Source organism: Stegodyphus dumicola, chromosome 7 (genome assembly GCF_044657685.1).
Source record: "Stegodyphus dumicola isolate Sdum_Otavi_A_Nest chromosome 7, ASM4465768v1".
NCBI lineage: Eukaryota > Metazoa > Arthropoda > Arachnida > Araneae > Eresidae > Stegodyphus > Stegodyphus dumicola.
Window position 1 is genome coordinate 101595268 of NC_140774.1, and position 14974 is coordinate 101610241.

General features: G+C 32.8%; 1 protein-coding gene across 1 annotated transcript in view; it reads right to left on the reverse strand.

Moving 5' to 3' along the window:
* The window catches only part of Tim23 (translocase of inner mitochondrial membrane 23), a 67844-nt gene that overhangs the window by 24986 nt on the left and 27884 nt on the right, over positions 1-14974 (reverse strand). The window contains exons 4-6 of the mRNA XM_085820655.1: positions 14710-14797; positions 11365-11423; positions 3018-3128 (exon numbers count right to left, since the gene is read on the reverse strand). Coding sequence (XP_085676781.1) covers positions 3018-3128; positions 11365-11423; positions 14710-14797 — 258 coding nt within the window. The remainder of the gene's footprint in view (positions 1-3017; positions 3129-11364; positions 11424-14709; positions 14798-14974) is intronic.

Sequence of the window (14974 nt, forward strand, 5' to 3'; positions counted from 1 at the left end):
ACGACCAGATTTAAAATGGCGACATTAAACCCATATCTGACCTTATGGAATCTTCAAATAAGAAATCAACCTGGCAGGTCATTTCGAGCTATGATTATATGAAAAAACAATCTCTATCAGACTCACTACATATTTGAAATGGCATCTTGTATCAGAAGCACTTTTACTGGAGTAATACAACTGATGTGCAACAATGGTGCCAATCTTGGATGCCTGTGTGGGCCAGAAAAAAATGAAGAAATACAACTGAGGGAAGCTACAATGTTACAATGTGGGAGTGCCTTTTGAAAGCATCGCCTTCAACATTCAGCCATGAACTGCTAATGGCAACAAATATATCCTCATTGTCATTGATTACTTTAGGAAGTGGCCTGAAGCATACCCTGTCTCTGATCAAGAGGCTGTCATGGTATCAGAGGTTTTGAATGGCTCTTCAGTTACATTCTGACAAAGGAAATTTCATCTTGATTGTATTTAAAGACCTCTGCAAACTACTGAGCATAGACAAAACCCAATGACACCTTAAATCCCCAGTCAGACAGTATGATAGAAAGGTTTAATCGAACCATGCTTAGCAACCTCTTGCTACTTGCTAACAGAAGGACGTCCTTCTGTTAGCTATAAAATTGCATGGATTCTCCAGAAATTCAATTTTCAAGTCGGTTTCTCCCCTATTAATAAAATTCACCCTTCGATTCTAAAAGATTGCATTTCTGTCTTGAATTCTTGGGGAATTTATAGTATATCGTGTCAGTGTGGTTTAAGATATATTGGCCAAACAAAAAGAGCGTTGAAGTTTCGTATCAAGGAACATGAATCTTATGTCAGAAAAGGCGAAATTAACAAGTCTTCAATAGCGTATCATAAGTGGACATTTAACCATAATTTTGACTTTGAGTCTGCAAAAATTATGCAAAAGGCTTCTTCCATAGGTGAATTGGATTTTCTTGAGGCTTTTCACATTCACAAAGATTTAGCAGGTTTAGTTAATGATTTGAAGTCCAATCCAGTCCTTCCTTATGCCTTTAAAATTCTACTATCTTAATTCAGTTATTTTTGCCGATAGATGGCATTACCTCCTCGCGTTTGGTGCGTTTGGTACTACCAGAGGGTATAAAAATCCGTTCAGTGGTTGCTTTCCATTATTTGAAGTTCAGATTTTGAGCATGAAGGTGCATTTGCCCCTCGCTCCCTATTTTAACTTCGCTAATTTTCCTTGTCCTTTATGCTTGATCAGATAGCCTGGCTAACTAAAAGTAGGCGGCCAGTGCAACTCTGATTAAAAATCCAGTTATAACCACGTGCAGTGCTGATAAGGACCATGTGTTTCTGAGATTCCTTCTCCTTTATTTTCTTCTTTCTAGGTATTTCTTTCTCCTGATGAGGAGGGACCTTTAGCTGCCCTCGAAATCGATTGAGTGTTTCATTATACTTTACGCTAAATACAAGGTTGTTTTTACGATTTTGATAATATTGAATCCTAAACGACTTATAAATTAATCATGAAAAATTATTACATCATAAACTGTTACAATAACAAAGAAATTATGTCATGTCACAGAGTAGAAAAGGAGAAGACTGGTGCTGCCATCTATTGGCGTGGTACTCTCAGTGCGGGCGACGGTATATATTACATACCAGTTTTAAAATCGTATAAACAATCTTCTGTTACTTATCACTTCTGACTGAAATGAAGTAAATATATAAGATTCAGCATGTGTACGTCATATATTTGCAGATTTTGAATTTTTTCTTTCCCTCCAATAGAATTTATCAATTTTCCAACATGATACCTTGGAACGAGGTATATTAATTTCATAACTGCAAAATATTGAGCATTCATAGGGTGATGCTGCCATTTAGAATCAAAAGGAAACACTAGACACTTACGATTATAGCTTTTGGTGTAGAAAAATTAGCATTTTTTCAGAAGTTAAAAAACTGACAAACAACCAGCCCTTCAAAGGGTTGAAGAGGATCATTACAGCACAGCTGATTCTCTGCAGTGTATAAGATAAATTTGAAATTTTCACACTGGACAAATTAAATGAAGACAATTAAGATAATGCATACATATGCAAAATCACATTTCACAAGTCCGCGTTTAGCAAGGGGCATTTTGTGATCTAACTGAAAGGGAATGCAAGATGCCTGAATGAAAAGATTAATAGTCAGAATTTTCAAATCTACAATTGGCTATTCTACAAAACGAGCAAGACCACCAACTTAACATGCTATACATGATGTCATGAGCATTTTACCAATCATCAGAATAATAAGTTGGTTTTATTTTAAATACTACTTCACTTGTCCTCTTTCTGCAAAATCCATATTTTTGTTTTTTCCCCATAGCTTGAAATTTTTAAGGAATTTCTATAAAAATTACAAAAAATTTGTAGTAGTTGGAGTCTACGTGTTTATCAACATGCAAATTTAACATTTTTCACAAAAACATTTTATTACTGCATAATTTCAACATTACACTAATTGTAACCTAATTTATAATTAAAATTTAGAAAAACATTTTAAACATTAAGTAATTATGCTAATCTTGCTTGATTTTAAATTTTTTCAAAGTTTATATTGATGAAAATCTGAGTGAAATAGAAGAAGAGGTGAAATATTTACCAATCTCTGTTATGAATTAAAACAATAATCTCTGTTGTCATAACAATCTCTGCTATGTATTAAAACATAATCTCTGTCATGGAGTAAAAATTAATTAGCAAACTTATAAAAGAATTTTTATTTGTCATTTAAAAATCAAAAGTTATTTCAGAACCACATCTGAAAGAGATGATCTAAATTCAGATAAATTAAAAATTGGGAAATTTAGAAATTTTACAGATGAGTCAATCAGATGAGAAGAAAAACTGGAAGTTTCCCACTTGTATCAGAAAGGCAACAATTCACACTGAATTTAAAATAATTATTAAGAATTCTACTGCTTCTTTGCACCAATATATCACAAACAATTTTCAATGAATTAAAAAGTTTTCGGAAAGCATGATTCTCACCTGAAGATTTGTACAGTAAACCAGTCGCTGTACCTGCAGCAATGGTATTGACTTCATCGTCAACTCCTCGGATCCATGAAAGTACGACACCAAAGCCACTATACATAACAGCTACAACAGATAAAAATTTACAATTTATTAACATTTTAATAATCAGATATTTTATTGATACATAGACATTTATAAATAAATAAATACATAAATAATAATAAAAGAATAAAAGATTTCAATGCATGATTTAAAAATTATATATACCGGGTGGCCATAATTAAACTGACAGTGCTCACAGTGTTCTGTAGAGCGATCTATTTGCGAGAATGACGCCACATTTTGTAGGAAGATTAAACAAGACGGAGGACGAAGTATTCAGCGAATAAACAAATTAGTTCCAAAACTCGCCACTAGGGGAATATTTGGCACTGTGTAATAGAAAATAGACTGTTAACAAATGCAAATCAATACCGAAATTACCTTTTATTTTGCATTCAAATGAGGTTCAATGTGGCTGCCGTTGTTGTGGACCACATATTACATTCTGCGCACAGTATGCACAACAGCAGAAAGTAACATGTCTGCAGGAATCTCCCGCACAGTCCGTGATATGTTATCCTTCAACGTAGCCAGGTCCTGGACCACTCCTTTATAGACTTTGGACTTAAGGTAACCCCATAGAAGTCGTATGGGGTAAGATCAGGCGACCGAGGTGGCCATGCAGTTGGAAAGTAGTGGCTAATGACTCTTTGAGTTGTGAATTTCTGTCGGAGCATCTGTTGCACCCGTACAGCAACGTGTGGAGGGGCTCCATTTTGCATGAAAATGATTTTCCCCAGGCATTGCCTTTGCTAAAGTGCCGGAATGACAAAGCTGTTCAACATGTGACGATATTTCTCTCTGGGAATAGAATTTCCTGGGAATAGGTTTCCGGTCCTGTCGGGGTAATGTTCTCATAGAAGAATGGACCTACGATAAATTCTGCTGTGAACCCACATCAAACAGTTACCTTTGGTGAATGTAAGGGAATTGCTGTGACTGCATGTGGTGATTTGTCATCCCAAATTCGGCAGTTCAGGGTATTCACAGTTCCATTCAGGTAAAAGTGGGCCTCAATTCCCCATAAGATTTTCCACGGCCAAGCATCATCCACCTCCATTCTGGCAAGAAAGGTGATGGCAAAAGTCAATCGCTTATCATGGTCGGGGTACAGTAACTCCTGTACACGGCTGATCTTGTACAGATAGAAGTTGATAATCTTTTGTAAGATTTTCCATACTGTACTGTAAGGCATATCCATATTCCGAGGTACTCCACGAGCGCTAGAGGTGGCAGCAATATTGTCTGGTTCTCTGTCGACAATCACCGTGGCAACTGCTTTGATTGTATCCTGTAGTACAGGTTTTTGTCCTCTGCCTGACTGAACCTTCAGAGAACCTGTTTTCTCAAACGTCACAACCATTGCTTTTAGCCCATTAACTGACACAGGACCGTTACCTTTACGCATTTTTTTGTGCGTTCTAATAGCATGAAGAACGGCTGACGCGTTGCACTGGTTGAGGTAAAAAAATTTGACGAGTAACGCACGCTCGACTAAAGAAGGAGACATTGCACATAAACTTTCAATCTGATTGATTCGAAACGTAACACATTGCCTTTTAAAACCCAAGCAGCCGGCACTGTGCAAATGGATGTAACGTGAAATCTGAATAAAGAACTTCTTCTGCTCAGCGTTCGTGATATTACAGATCACGAGACTTTATCAGTGTTTATGTAGACTTTACGCTTTTTTAAAAGTGTTGCCATATTGCACTGGAACTAAATCAGAAAATGTGCATAATAAAAGGTAATTTTATTCCGCATTAATTTGCATTTGTTAACACTCTATTTTCTATTACACAGTGCTAAATATTCCCCTAGCGGTGACTTTTGAAACTAATTTGTTTTTTCGCGGATCGTCCCCGTCTTGTGTAATATTCCTACAAAATGTGGCGTCATTCTCGCAAATAGATCACGCTACAGAACACTGTGAGCACTGTCCGTTTAATTATGGCCACCCGGTATAATGACATCGAAAATTAAAGTCACAGACACATTTTTTTTTAATAATTCAAAATAGCTACCACTAATATTTCAAATGATATGTAAGCATCTGGTGGTTTAAAATTAGGCAAAAAAGCAACCTTATTTTGGAAGAGATTTTGAGTAAAATTCACTTATTAAAAGATTAGACGATACAATTAAAACACATGAATTGAGATGGACAGCTACTAGTTGGCTTGAGGCTGGGCTGGCTAGTCTCAAGTGGAAGCTGCTCAAAATTTATGAAAATTTTGAATGATGGTATCCATATTATGGCACCAATTCTAAACTAAAGGCACCATGAAGAGCAGACTTGGCCAAAGGCATGTAAGAGTCATGACACATATAGAAAATCATTAAGTGCACGGCACCAGAGTGAATCCAAAAGTCAATCAGATCCTCATACCACTAAAACTGTTCAAATATACGAAACTACTACGTATGAGCTCTTTTGCGATAGCAGTATGGTATTTAACACCTTAATGCACCAATAAAAATTCAGGAAGTGATCTTCCTTCCACCAATTTTTTTATTCTTTAATTCAGCTTATTTTAACCTCTTTCTTTATTTTAACTCAAAACTGTAGCAGATATATTCTGTTGTATATGTATCTGAAAAAAGTTCTTAAAACGTATTTACTTGGGTGTGTGAAAATAATTTAGTTCAGTGTACCCAAGTAAACTCGGCTGAGTACAATAAGAGGTTAACTAAAAAGAAGCAGACCTATGATTGAACTCCAAGATCATATGCCACCTTCAAGAACATCAAAACTAGCACACTATTACACTTTTCATTGGTATCGATAGACCGTGACATGAACAAGCAGCAAGCACAAACAAGCATACGTTTTGAGCTCACTATAAATGGTGACCTGGAAAATACCAACAAAAAATCATGAAGCAACAGCAAAGGACCGACAAGCAAAATGAGCATACCTCGAGATAATTTCTTAGCAATAACAAGCATACTGCCTACAGACTGAGACGTAATAAGAAGGATACCACCTCAGCATCGTCACAGTTGGATAACCTTGAACAACAACATGCCCCTCCACCCACGTGAGGGCAAATGTTGAACTACGTAATACATGTTATGGCTCAGTATGCCATAACATGTATTATGTAGTTCATAACATATATTAGTAGTATCACAGTGCTATAATGGACACACTACACATGCCCATACACCGAGGCCACAACCCATCAGTGTAATGATCAATCACATCAATGCAAAGGGCTTGTGACCGTGCCCATAACATGGGCTCAATTTATGATGACCAGTCGCATCTCCTCATATCGCATTAAAAAAGTTTGGGAAAAGACTATGTAGTGGTCTCAAGAGTCAATCAGAAGCTGGTACGATGGAACAACATCTAAAGCTACTGCCTGAGAATGCTTTAGCGATAGTGGTATGATATAACTCACATAAAGCAAACCCATTATTGAACCCCAAGGTCACTTACCATCTTCGAGGGCACTGAAAACTCACAAGCTGCTGCACTTCTTATTAATGCTAATTAGATCTTGTTATTAGCAAACAGCCAAGATGGAAAAGCACAAGTGAGAAAACATTTTGAGATCATCACAACGCTATACAGATGATACATAAAGAGTTCTCTCTCAGGATGCCATTACTGCATTGGGAATAACAATTTCTAGGCAAATTGTACACAAATGCCTTAAAAAGTAGACCCTTTATGCTCAGTGGCATATATCCTTATCAACAGACAGCAGAACAGAAACATTTTTTATGGAATCAAGCACATCATTTTTTAACACATCAAATTTGGAAATTATGTCTTGAAAACATGACCACCAAATTTGAAGTCAAGATTAGGTATACAAAGTAATTTTCAACAAATGTTTAAGGTATACAAAGTAATTTTCAACAAATGTTTATCTGAACAACCTGGAGTCCACCATTTCTCTTCAAAGAGAAATTAGCCACAACCACCACTCCACCTAAAGTGAAGTTGAGTCCTTAAGGGATGAGGCATCATCTTTGAGGTTGAACACCATTGCATGTCTTCAATGTGGGCACTATGACCATACAGCATTATAAGAATAAGGTCCTTGAGCTTTAGGTTAGATTTTACTGTAATGCTCATGGTGAGGACATAATTTGTACTGGGTTAATAATGAATGTTCCACAAAGAGCTCAAATGATTGATAGTTTTCTGGAGGAAGATGGTGTTTGCTATCTGGTATTGGCACTGAAATTACCAGGCCTGAATCCTACACAAATACGAGGATACTTTAGAAAAAGGCTACTGCATGATGTCAACATCATCCAGACATTAAAATACTTGCTTTAAAAAGAATGGGATTTGTTGCCGCAAGCTACTATCAATAACTTTATCCACAGCATGAGAGCTCAATGCAAAGTATGCAAAGCTAGACAAAGTGGCAATACTTTTACAGGATTTGTACACATTTCTGCACATTGATATTAAATACTTTTAATGACCATTAATGAAAAAATAAAGAACCTAACAGCAAAGGGAATTGAATATGCTAAAGCAAATATCTATGCCCAAACTTCATTTTGTAATAACATTCAAAGAATAAAATAAATCTGCAAGTGGGATAAATTTATTATAAAACTTAATTAATGACAGTGCCTGCATTAAAAAACATTTAACTATACATCGAAACTGAGAGAAATTCTATATCAACGAACTTAAGAAATTACGAATATAATTTCTTTTCGGTGTAACAAAATTAATGCACACTATGTTAAATATCACATTTACTCAAAGCTTTCTTCCCCTATTTTTTTCAACACATGTTTTAGAAACTATAACTTTGTGACAACAATGTAAAATGTATGCACATAAAGGAAATTATTTCACGCAAGTGAAAAATAATTGAAATTGATAAATCCTTTGAAATACATAATATAATAATGTGTCTTTACATATGCTTTTTAATATGCTATGTTTACAATTTAAGTATTCTCTTCAGAAATATTATGTACCACATATTTCCCTCCTGGTTTTCAAGTGGGAAAATGCATGAATAAATAGTGTATTTATGCATCAAAATTTCTAAAATTTTCTGAAATGAACAGTTATAAACTATATATCAGTAAAACTCAATTTTTCACAGGCCAGCAATAGCTAATCACCAAAAATTATTAGGTTAATCCAGTAAGAAACTCAAAAAGTTGTACTAAAATCTGTGTGCATGTATGCCCATTATTATTATGTCAGCTATGTGTGTATGCAAGGAAAAGCAGTTTGACAAAACAGGTGTGTCTACAATGATGCACCAAGCAAAAGCAATTAAGTATAGTAAGATTTTTGTTTAGAAAAGTAGCTACACTTACAGAAGTTAATTGTCAGAGGAGAATTCAATATAATGACATGCATTGATACATACATGCATGAATAGATTGAGGCAATGAAGACCAGTGTCATTAATGTGGAGAATTCTCTTCACCAGATTATATCAGGCATGAAAGAGAGTTATGGGAAACATGACATGGGGCATCATAACCAAAATAGTGATTTAACTATTACATATTAGTGTTGGACAGCTCAGCTCCAAATAGGCGCACGAGACAATGCAGCAAGTGCTTAACACATGAAAACCACAGTCATGTCCATACATGCTAAAAACTTCTACACTGCTATTAGGGATATAAAAGTGTCAAAAGGTGAAAGTGGTAAAACTGGGTATGATGAATGTTAATGTTTGCTATAAATACTGAGTAAATAAAAAATTCCAATTTTCCATTCTATATACTAATATATTCATCAATCACAGTCATTTTTCTCATTTAGTGGATTTTCATATTGCATTCTTATGAATTGTGGATTTAAGAATTTGGGTTGATTAATTAATTGCAGCTTAAAATTGCAAAGTGAACACCTGAAAATTATTAATTCACCATAAAAGGTCAATATGCAAAACTTCAGTTGAAAAATTTCTTTAATCCTTTTTATCACAACATGGTATTTTGGTCTTCAAAAGATTTACTTATTCACTTAATCAAGTATGGCAAAGTATATAAGTATAAGGAAATGGATACCTTTGTGAAGGATATTCTAAGGGAAATTTTTCATAATTACTATACACATCACTGCCAGAATTTAAATTCAGGTCATACACTAATTCAGCGATGCATTTAGCTCATATTTCCCCTCATAATCCTACATTTCCTCCAAGGTGAGCCCCACCAATGGCTGGTGGTTAATCTTTCATTTCTAAATACATTTAAAACTAATTTAACTCCTTCGCGCCGACTGTCACGTATACGTGCCAGCAACGAACACACTTATCTACCGGCAGACACACAGGCGTGCCAGAGCATTGTTGCATTCTCTACCGACTGTCACGTATTTGTGCCAGTATCTTGGAACGTTTTTCAAACTATAATTTCTGCCACAAGATGGCACTGTACGTCCATATGGTTTCAGATACATGTGCATTAGACCTTCTACTTGAAATGAGAGAAGCATGACTCACATACACGTGTTTTTGATTATATAAACAAACGGGGAACTAAATGTTTCCGAATGGCATGATTTATGGCGTCTCTTTAAATCGCACTTTATTCGCACGTGGTAGTTGTTTATTGTAAGTAGAAGTTTTATATGCACTAAAGCGTTGAGTATTTCCGTTTACAGTTCGGTTTTTAGAAAATAATTACATCTTGTTAGACGTGAATTCTTTCTGTTTTTACCGTTTCAATGTCGAAGCGTCGAAAATGTTTAACAGAGCATGAAATAGCAGAAATGATGCAAAATATTTCAGATATTGATTCTGAAATTCTGATATTGATTCTGAAAGATTAACTGAAAGACATTTTCCAAAACTTTGTTCAGAAGAGACTGATAAGAAAATGAGACGACGATGCTTCATTTGTTCACATTCCCGAAAAAATCCTCCAAAACGGCAAATGAGTTATTACGAGTTCAAGGAATGTAGCGTAGGACTGTGTGTAGATCCCTGTTTTAAAATTTTTCATATGAAAAGAGAATTTTAAGTAATATATTTAGTTTTCAGATTATAATGTTAAAAGTCATAAAATGGTGAGTAATTAAAATAAAATGTGTAAAATATGCATTTAAACAAGAAATAAGGTAATTAAAGTATATATATAAAAATACCTATAAAGCATAAGCCGTTTAAATACTCTATAGAGCATTATTAAACAATGCGTTGATACTTCGGAAATTTCATGGATTTAGGCTTAGTAGCAAAAAAGCCCCCGGCCCTGGAGAGACGCTCGCGGAAGACACTGCCGGCCTCTGCGATAAGCGCGCGTTTTCACTACCCGGCTCGAAGGGGTTAATTAATATTTACATAATTGGTTGGATGGAAATGCATGTTATTTTAAAAGGATATGCATAAACACTCACATATTTTACTTTCAGCTAGAGCAACTCTTTTATTTTCAGGGCATTCTTTATATTTTTTGAGTAAATTAGTTTACAATAATTCAGCATCTTTCAGAATTTTTACATAAGAAATGCACGCTACGAATCCAGACACTTAATGTATAGATATGCATATTCAAAGAAGTGCACCAAGTTTTATTGGGTGGCGGTAGATTAACTTTTCAAAATTTGGGGGGAATAAAAAAATTCAAGGGCTTATATTAAAAATATTAATGACTATTACTTTATGTATTACATTCTTTAATGAGCTTACTTGCATGGTTGGTTTTCCTCCATGCGTAATGATAATACAAGCACCAGCTTCCATTAGAAAGCCCTCTATGAAGGCAAAACTCCCCTTAGGTAGATAGTCCTTATGACTTTTGATATATCCAAATAAACCTAACCTTCCTCCAAGGTAAGCATGGGGAGGGGGACTTTTTTTTTTTTTTTTTTTTTGGTATGTGTGTGTATGTCTGTGTACTATTTTAAACAGTGTCAGAATTTTTCCAAGTTTGAGACATTAAAACAAGTTTTTTTATTTCAAGAATTTATGTTTCATTGTAAAAGATATAAAAGGAAAAAGTATACATCCCCACACAATGGTTGGTAAATATTTTTAGTAAGAAATTAAAACATTATGAAATACTAATTTTGGCACAAAAACATGTCATTATTAATAGATATCATGGTTGGCAAATATTTTTAGTAAGAAATGAAAACACTATGAAATACTAATTTTGGCACAAAAACATGTCATTATTAATAGATATCATAAATAATGTAAGAGTAGTCATTGACAACTTTTAGTACCTAACTTTTATGGATTACTCTTTAAGCAATACAAATAGTAGTCAATTATCAATGAAATGAGATTTTATATTAACATACCTATTACACCAAGGGTATTTGCAGTACCAGCTCCACGTTTTGTTATATGATTTAGTAATCTAAAGAAATAAAAGATATCTTTAATGATGGAACAATGCATCATTTAGATCATTATACACATATAAATGTATCTATACAAACATATACATACACTACACAACAAAAAATAAAATGCACTGATACATTTTTGAACTTTAATAAAACTCAAAAATTCATAAATTCAGATTAGTTTGATACCAGTTTAAAAAAAAGAATTTGAATACAATTAACATCACAAACAACTTTTTGAATAAATTCATCATTCATAGTTCCATATACTTTTGGTGCTCCATGGAAATATAGCAATAGATAGTTAATGTTTCAACACCATTGTTTGTTTATATTCTGAAAAATATTGGTCTCTTTCAAAGATGGCCAACAGAATAGATTTCCTTGCTCTTTTTCAAATCAGTTGCAAAGCACACTGTGTGCTGATTCATCATTTTTATTAATGATGTATGTTTTAATAAAATTAAAACACAGAAATGCTGTGTTATATAGACATCTTAACCTTTAAAAGACTGGGGAGTTTGGAAAGGTTTCACTTAAAAAGATGGGTAATGCAAATGCATTTCCACCCCTTTAAATTTAAAGAATTTCTCTGGCCGAAATTTCAGCCACAGCCGCCTTTTTGAGACACTGCAGCTCTGGCCATTTCTTAGGTCACCAGTCTTCTAAGCGTTAATGAAGTACTTAAAACTACAAAAATAGTGACAAAGTCATTGAATACTGGAAGTTTGATCCGAGTTTGATTCCTCGCATAGGTTGTTACATTGTACTCCACATGTAATGTAGATATGAGTAAGTTTCCCTTTGAATGTCTTCCAAGAATGCATCCATGTTCATAGGCAGATAACCTTAACATGCTTTGCCATAATGAAATAAACCAAACTATACAAAAATGCACATCTATGTTTATCCAAACAAGGGGGAAAATGTATGGCAGAATAAAAAATGCAATGTAATTCATAAATTTATGCACAGTGTATGATAAAACTCTGGGTCTTATGTAGATGATGATGGTGGTGAAGCTGCCATGATAGGTCGATACATTTCTTTATTTCTGGCATGACATTATCAAATAAACAAATATATAACTTAAGCACAGCCTTTATTCAATATTATATTTAAAAAGAAGCACATCCTTTATTCAATATTATATTTAACACGAAGCACATCTTTTATTCAATAACTACAAGGATATTTTAGAGGCAGAAAAATGCATATTACCAAAAGGGAAGCAGGTATTTCTATTTGAAATTTTCATAGGAAACAGAGTTCATAATTTCCTCATTAGGGGGTGTTATTACATTAAAATACATTGATGTTTTTGATGATGCCAGTACATATGGATTTGGATGAAAGATTGCAACCTCTTATATTAACCTATATTTCTCACATAAAGTTGAGAGACAGAATTAGAATCATTTTTATCTGTGTCTCTCACAGTTAGAAATGTTTTCATTATATTAGTTTTCTTAAAGAGATTGCCAGTTAATGATCACATGATAAATTCATATTGCAAAAATACACAGCATAGTATATAGCAAAATTAGAAGGAACTTAAAAAGGAAATTCAATAATTAAAAACAAGATTAAGGAATCAGGTAAACACAAAATTTTAATCTTTTACATCTGGAAATTTAATGAAGTTCTTAAAACTGAAATAAATGCTAAATATAAGTTGACTGTGGCAAATTACTTGTATTCAAGCTTGCTTAAAAATTCATATACTTTACATTTTTCCTATTATAACAAAGCCTATTATTATAGCACTTTTCTATTTATAATAATAAATTTCGTAGTGCAATATGCCCAAAGTTAGTTAATAAGTACTCTCTTCATTTCAGATCACCTTGAAAAAATATTTTTATGACTAATAACATATTTTCTAAATGATATTATTACAAACCAAGTTCAGTCCATTAATTCATCAATACTTAATCAATATTTTAATAGTACCAACATAAAATATCTCAAAAGCCTACTTTTCTTTTAAAGGAATATTATAGCAGAACTTACTTTAATGAAAAACTTTAAAAAAGATGTTGTTTATTAATAACAATCATTGTAGCTGGAAATAACGAAGAAACCTTTCGTTTGGCAAATATGTCCATAAATTAGAACTATAAAAGCTTGTATAAATAAACATTATACTAATTACATATTTATAAAACAAACTATTTGCATGGCCAGCTGCTTAGAACAGTTATTATGAAAAGAAAAAATTTAAAATGATTTTCGTGAGTTCAATTAGTGTAATTTCATAAAAATATTTAATATTTCTAATTAGACATCTCATGATTTAAATGTATTTTTATTAAAATCAACCATATTGAAAGAAAATTATAAGAATTGTGTTTATTGCTTTAAAATCGCTTGGCTTATTAATCTATAACAAAAAGATTAAATACCTTACAGTTTATTGAATGACAAGTTCCTGATGCGTGGAAGATAACAGTATTTTATTTTAGGCAGTAGTAATACACTGTTTTTAAATAGCCAAGTTTGTGCAATGAAACAGAGAAATTCTTTAAAATGAATAATATAATAATAATAATGATATGCCTTTATGTGTATTTATTAATGTGCTATTAGTGTCATTTAAGCCATCTTATATAGTATAGAATGCATATTTTTTCTCTTCCAGTTTTCAAGCGGTAAAATTAAAAGGAAAAGGGGAAATATGTGATTAAACATGGTATCCATTTTTCTTGACTTGATAAAAAAATCTGATATGGTAGTATTTTTTGTTCAACAAGTCATTTACTGTTTCTCGGGTATGCCGTATTGAGACATTTAAACGTTATACACATAAAATAAATCTACTTTAATATTTTATGCAACATTAAATCATGCAGTAAAATATTTCAGTTTTGATTATAAAGCCTGCTAGCAACAAAACATGCAAAGATAACCTTTTACTTAAATGCCAGATATAAGAAGAAATAAAAAATTTAAAATACATATATAAATTAAATAAAGTAAAAAATAATAAAATGCCTTTTGGGTGACAATAAATTAGCCACTTTTGGAAGTTAGTTTTTATTTTTCAACGAATAACAATCATTATAGCTGGAAATAATGAAGAAATCTTTCGTTTGGCAAACGTCTATAAATTAGAACTATAAAAGCTTGTATAAATTTTATTTAAAGCATATTTTTATAATCTTTCAAAATAAGATGAAATATTTTATCTTATGATAAAAATATGTCTTTTACATGTATAAATATTATTGCCTAATACATTAAATTGATATGATACAAAATCATTCAAATAGTGAAGAAATAGTAAAAGTTACATACTGAGTTCTCCTAACACTAGCTTTTTGTTCTACTGAACTCATTTGTTTCCAGCCTCCATAAAACCCTTGGATACCACCAAAAAATGCACCTGAAGAGAAATTTTTCAAAGCAAAGAGTTTAAAATTTCAATAAGAATACTAAAAGAATAAAAGAAACTTATATTTTTTCTTGAATTGTAATATTTACATTTCTTTTATTGCAATTTTAGATATTTTAAGATGACACACTTTTCAAAGAAACAAAAACTGATATATTTATATACACA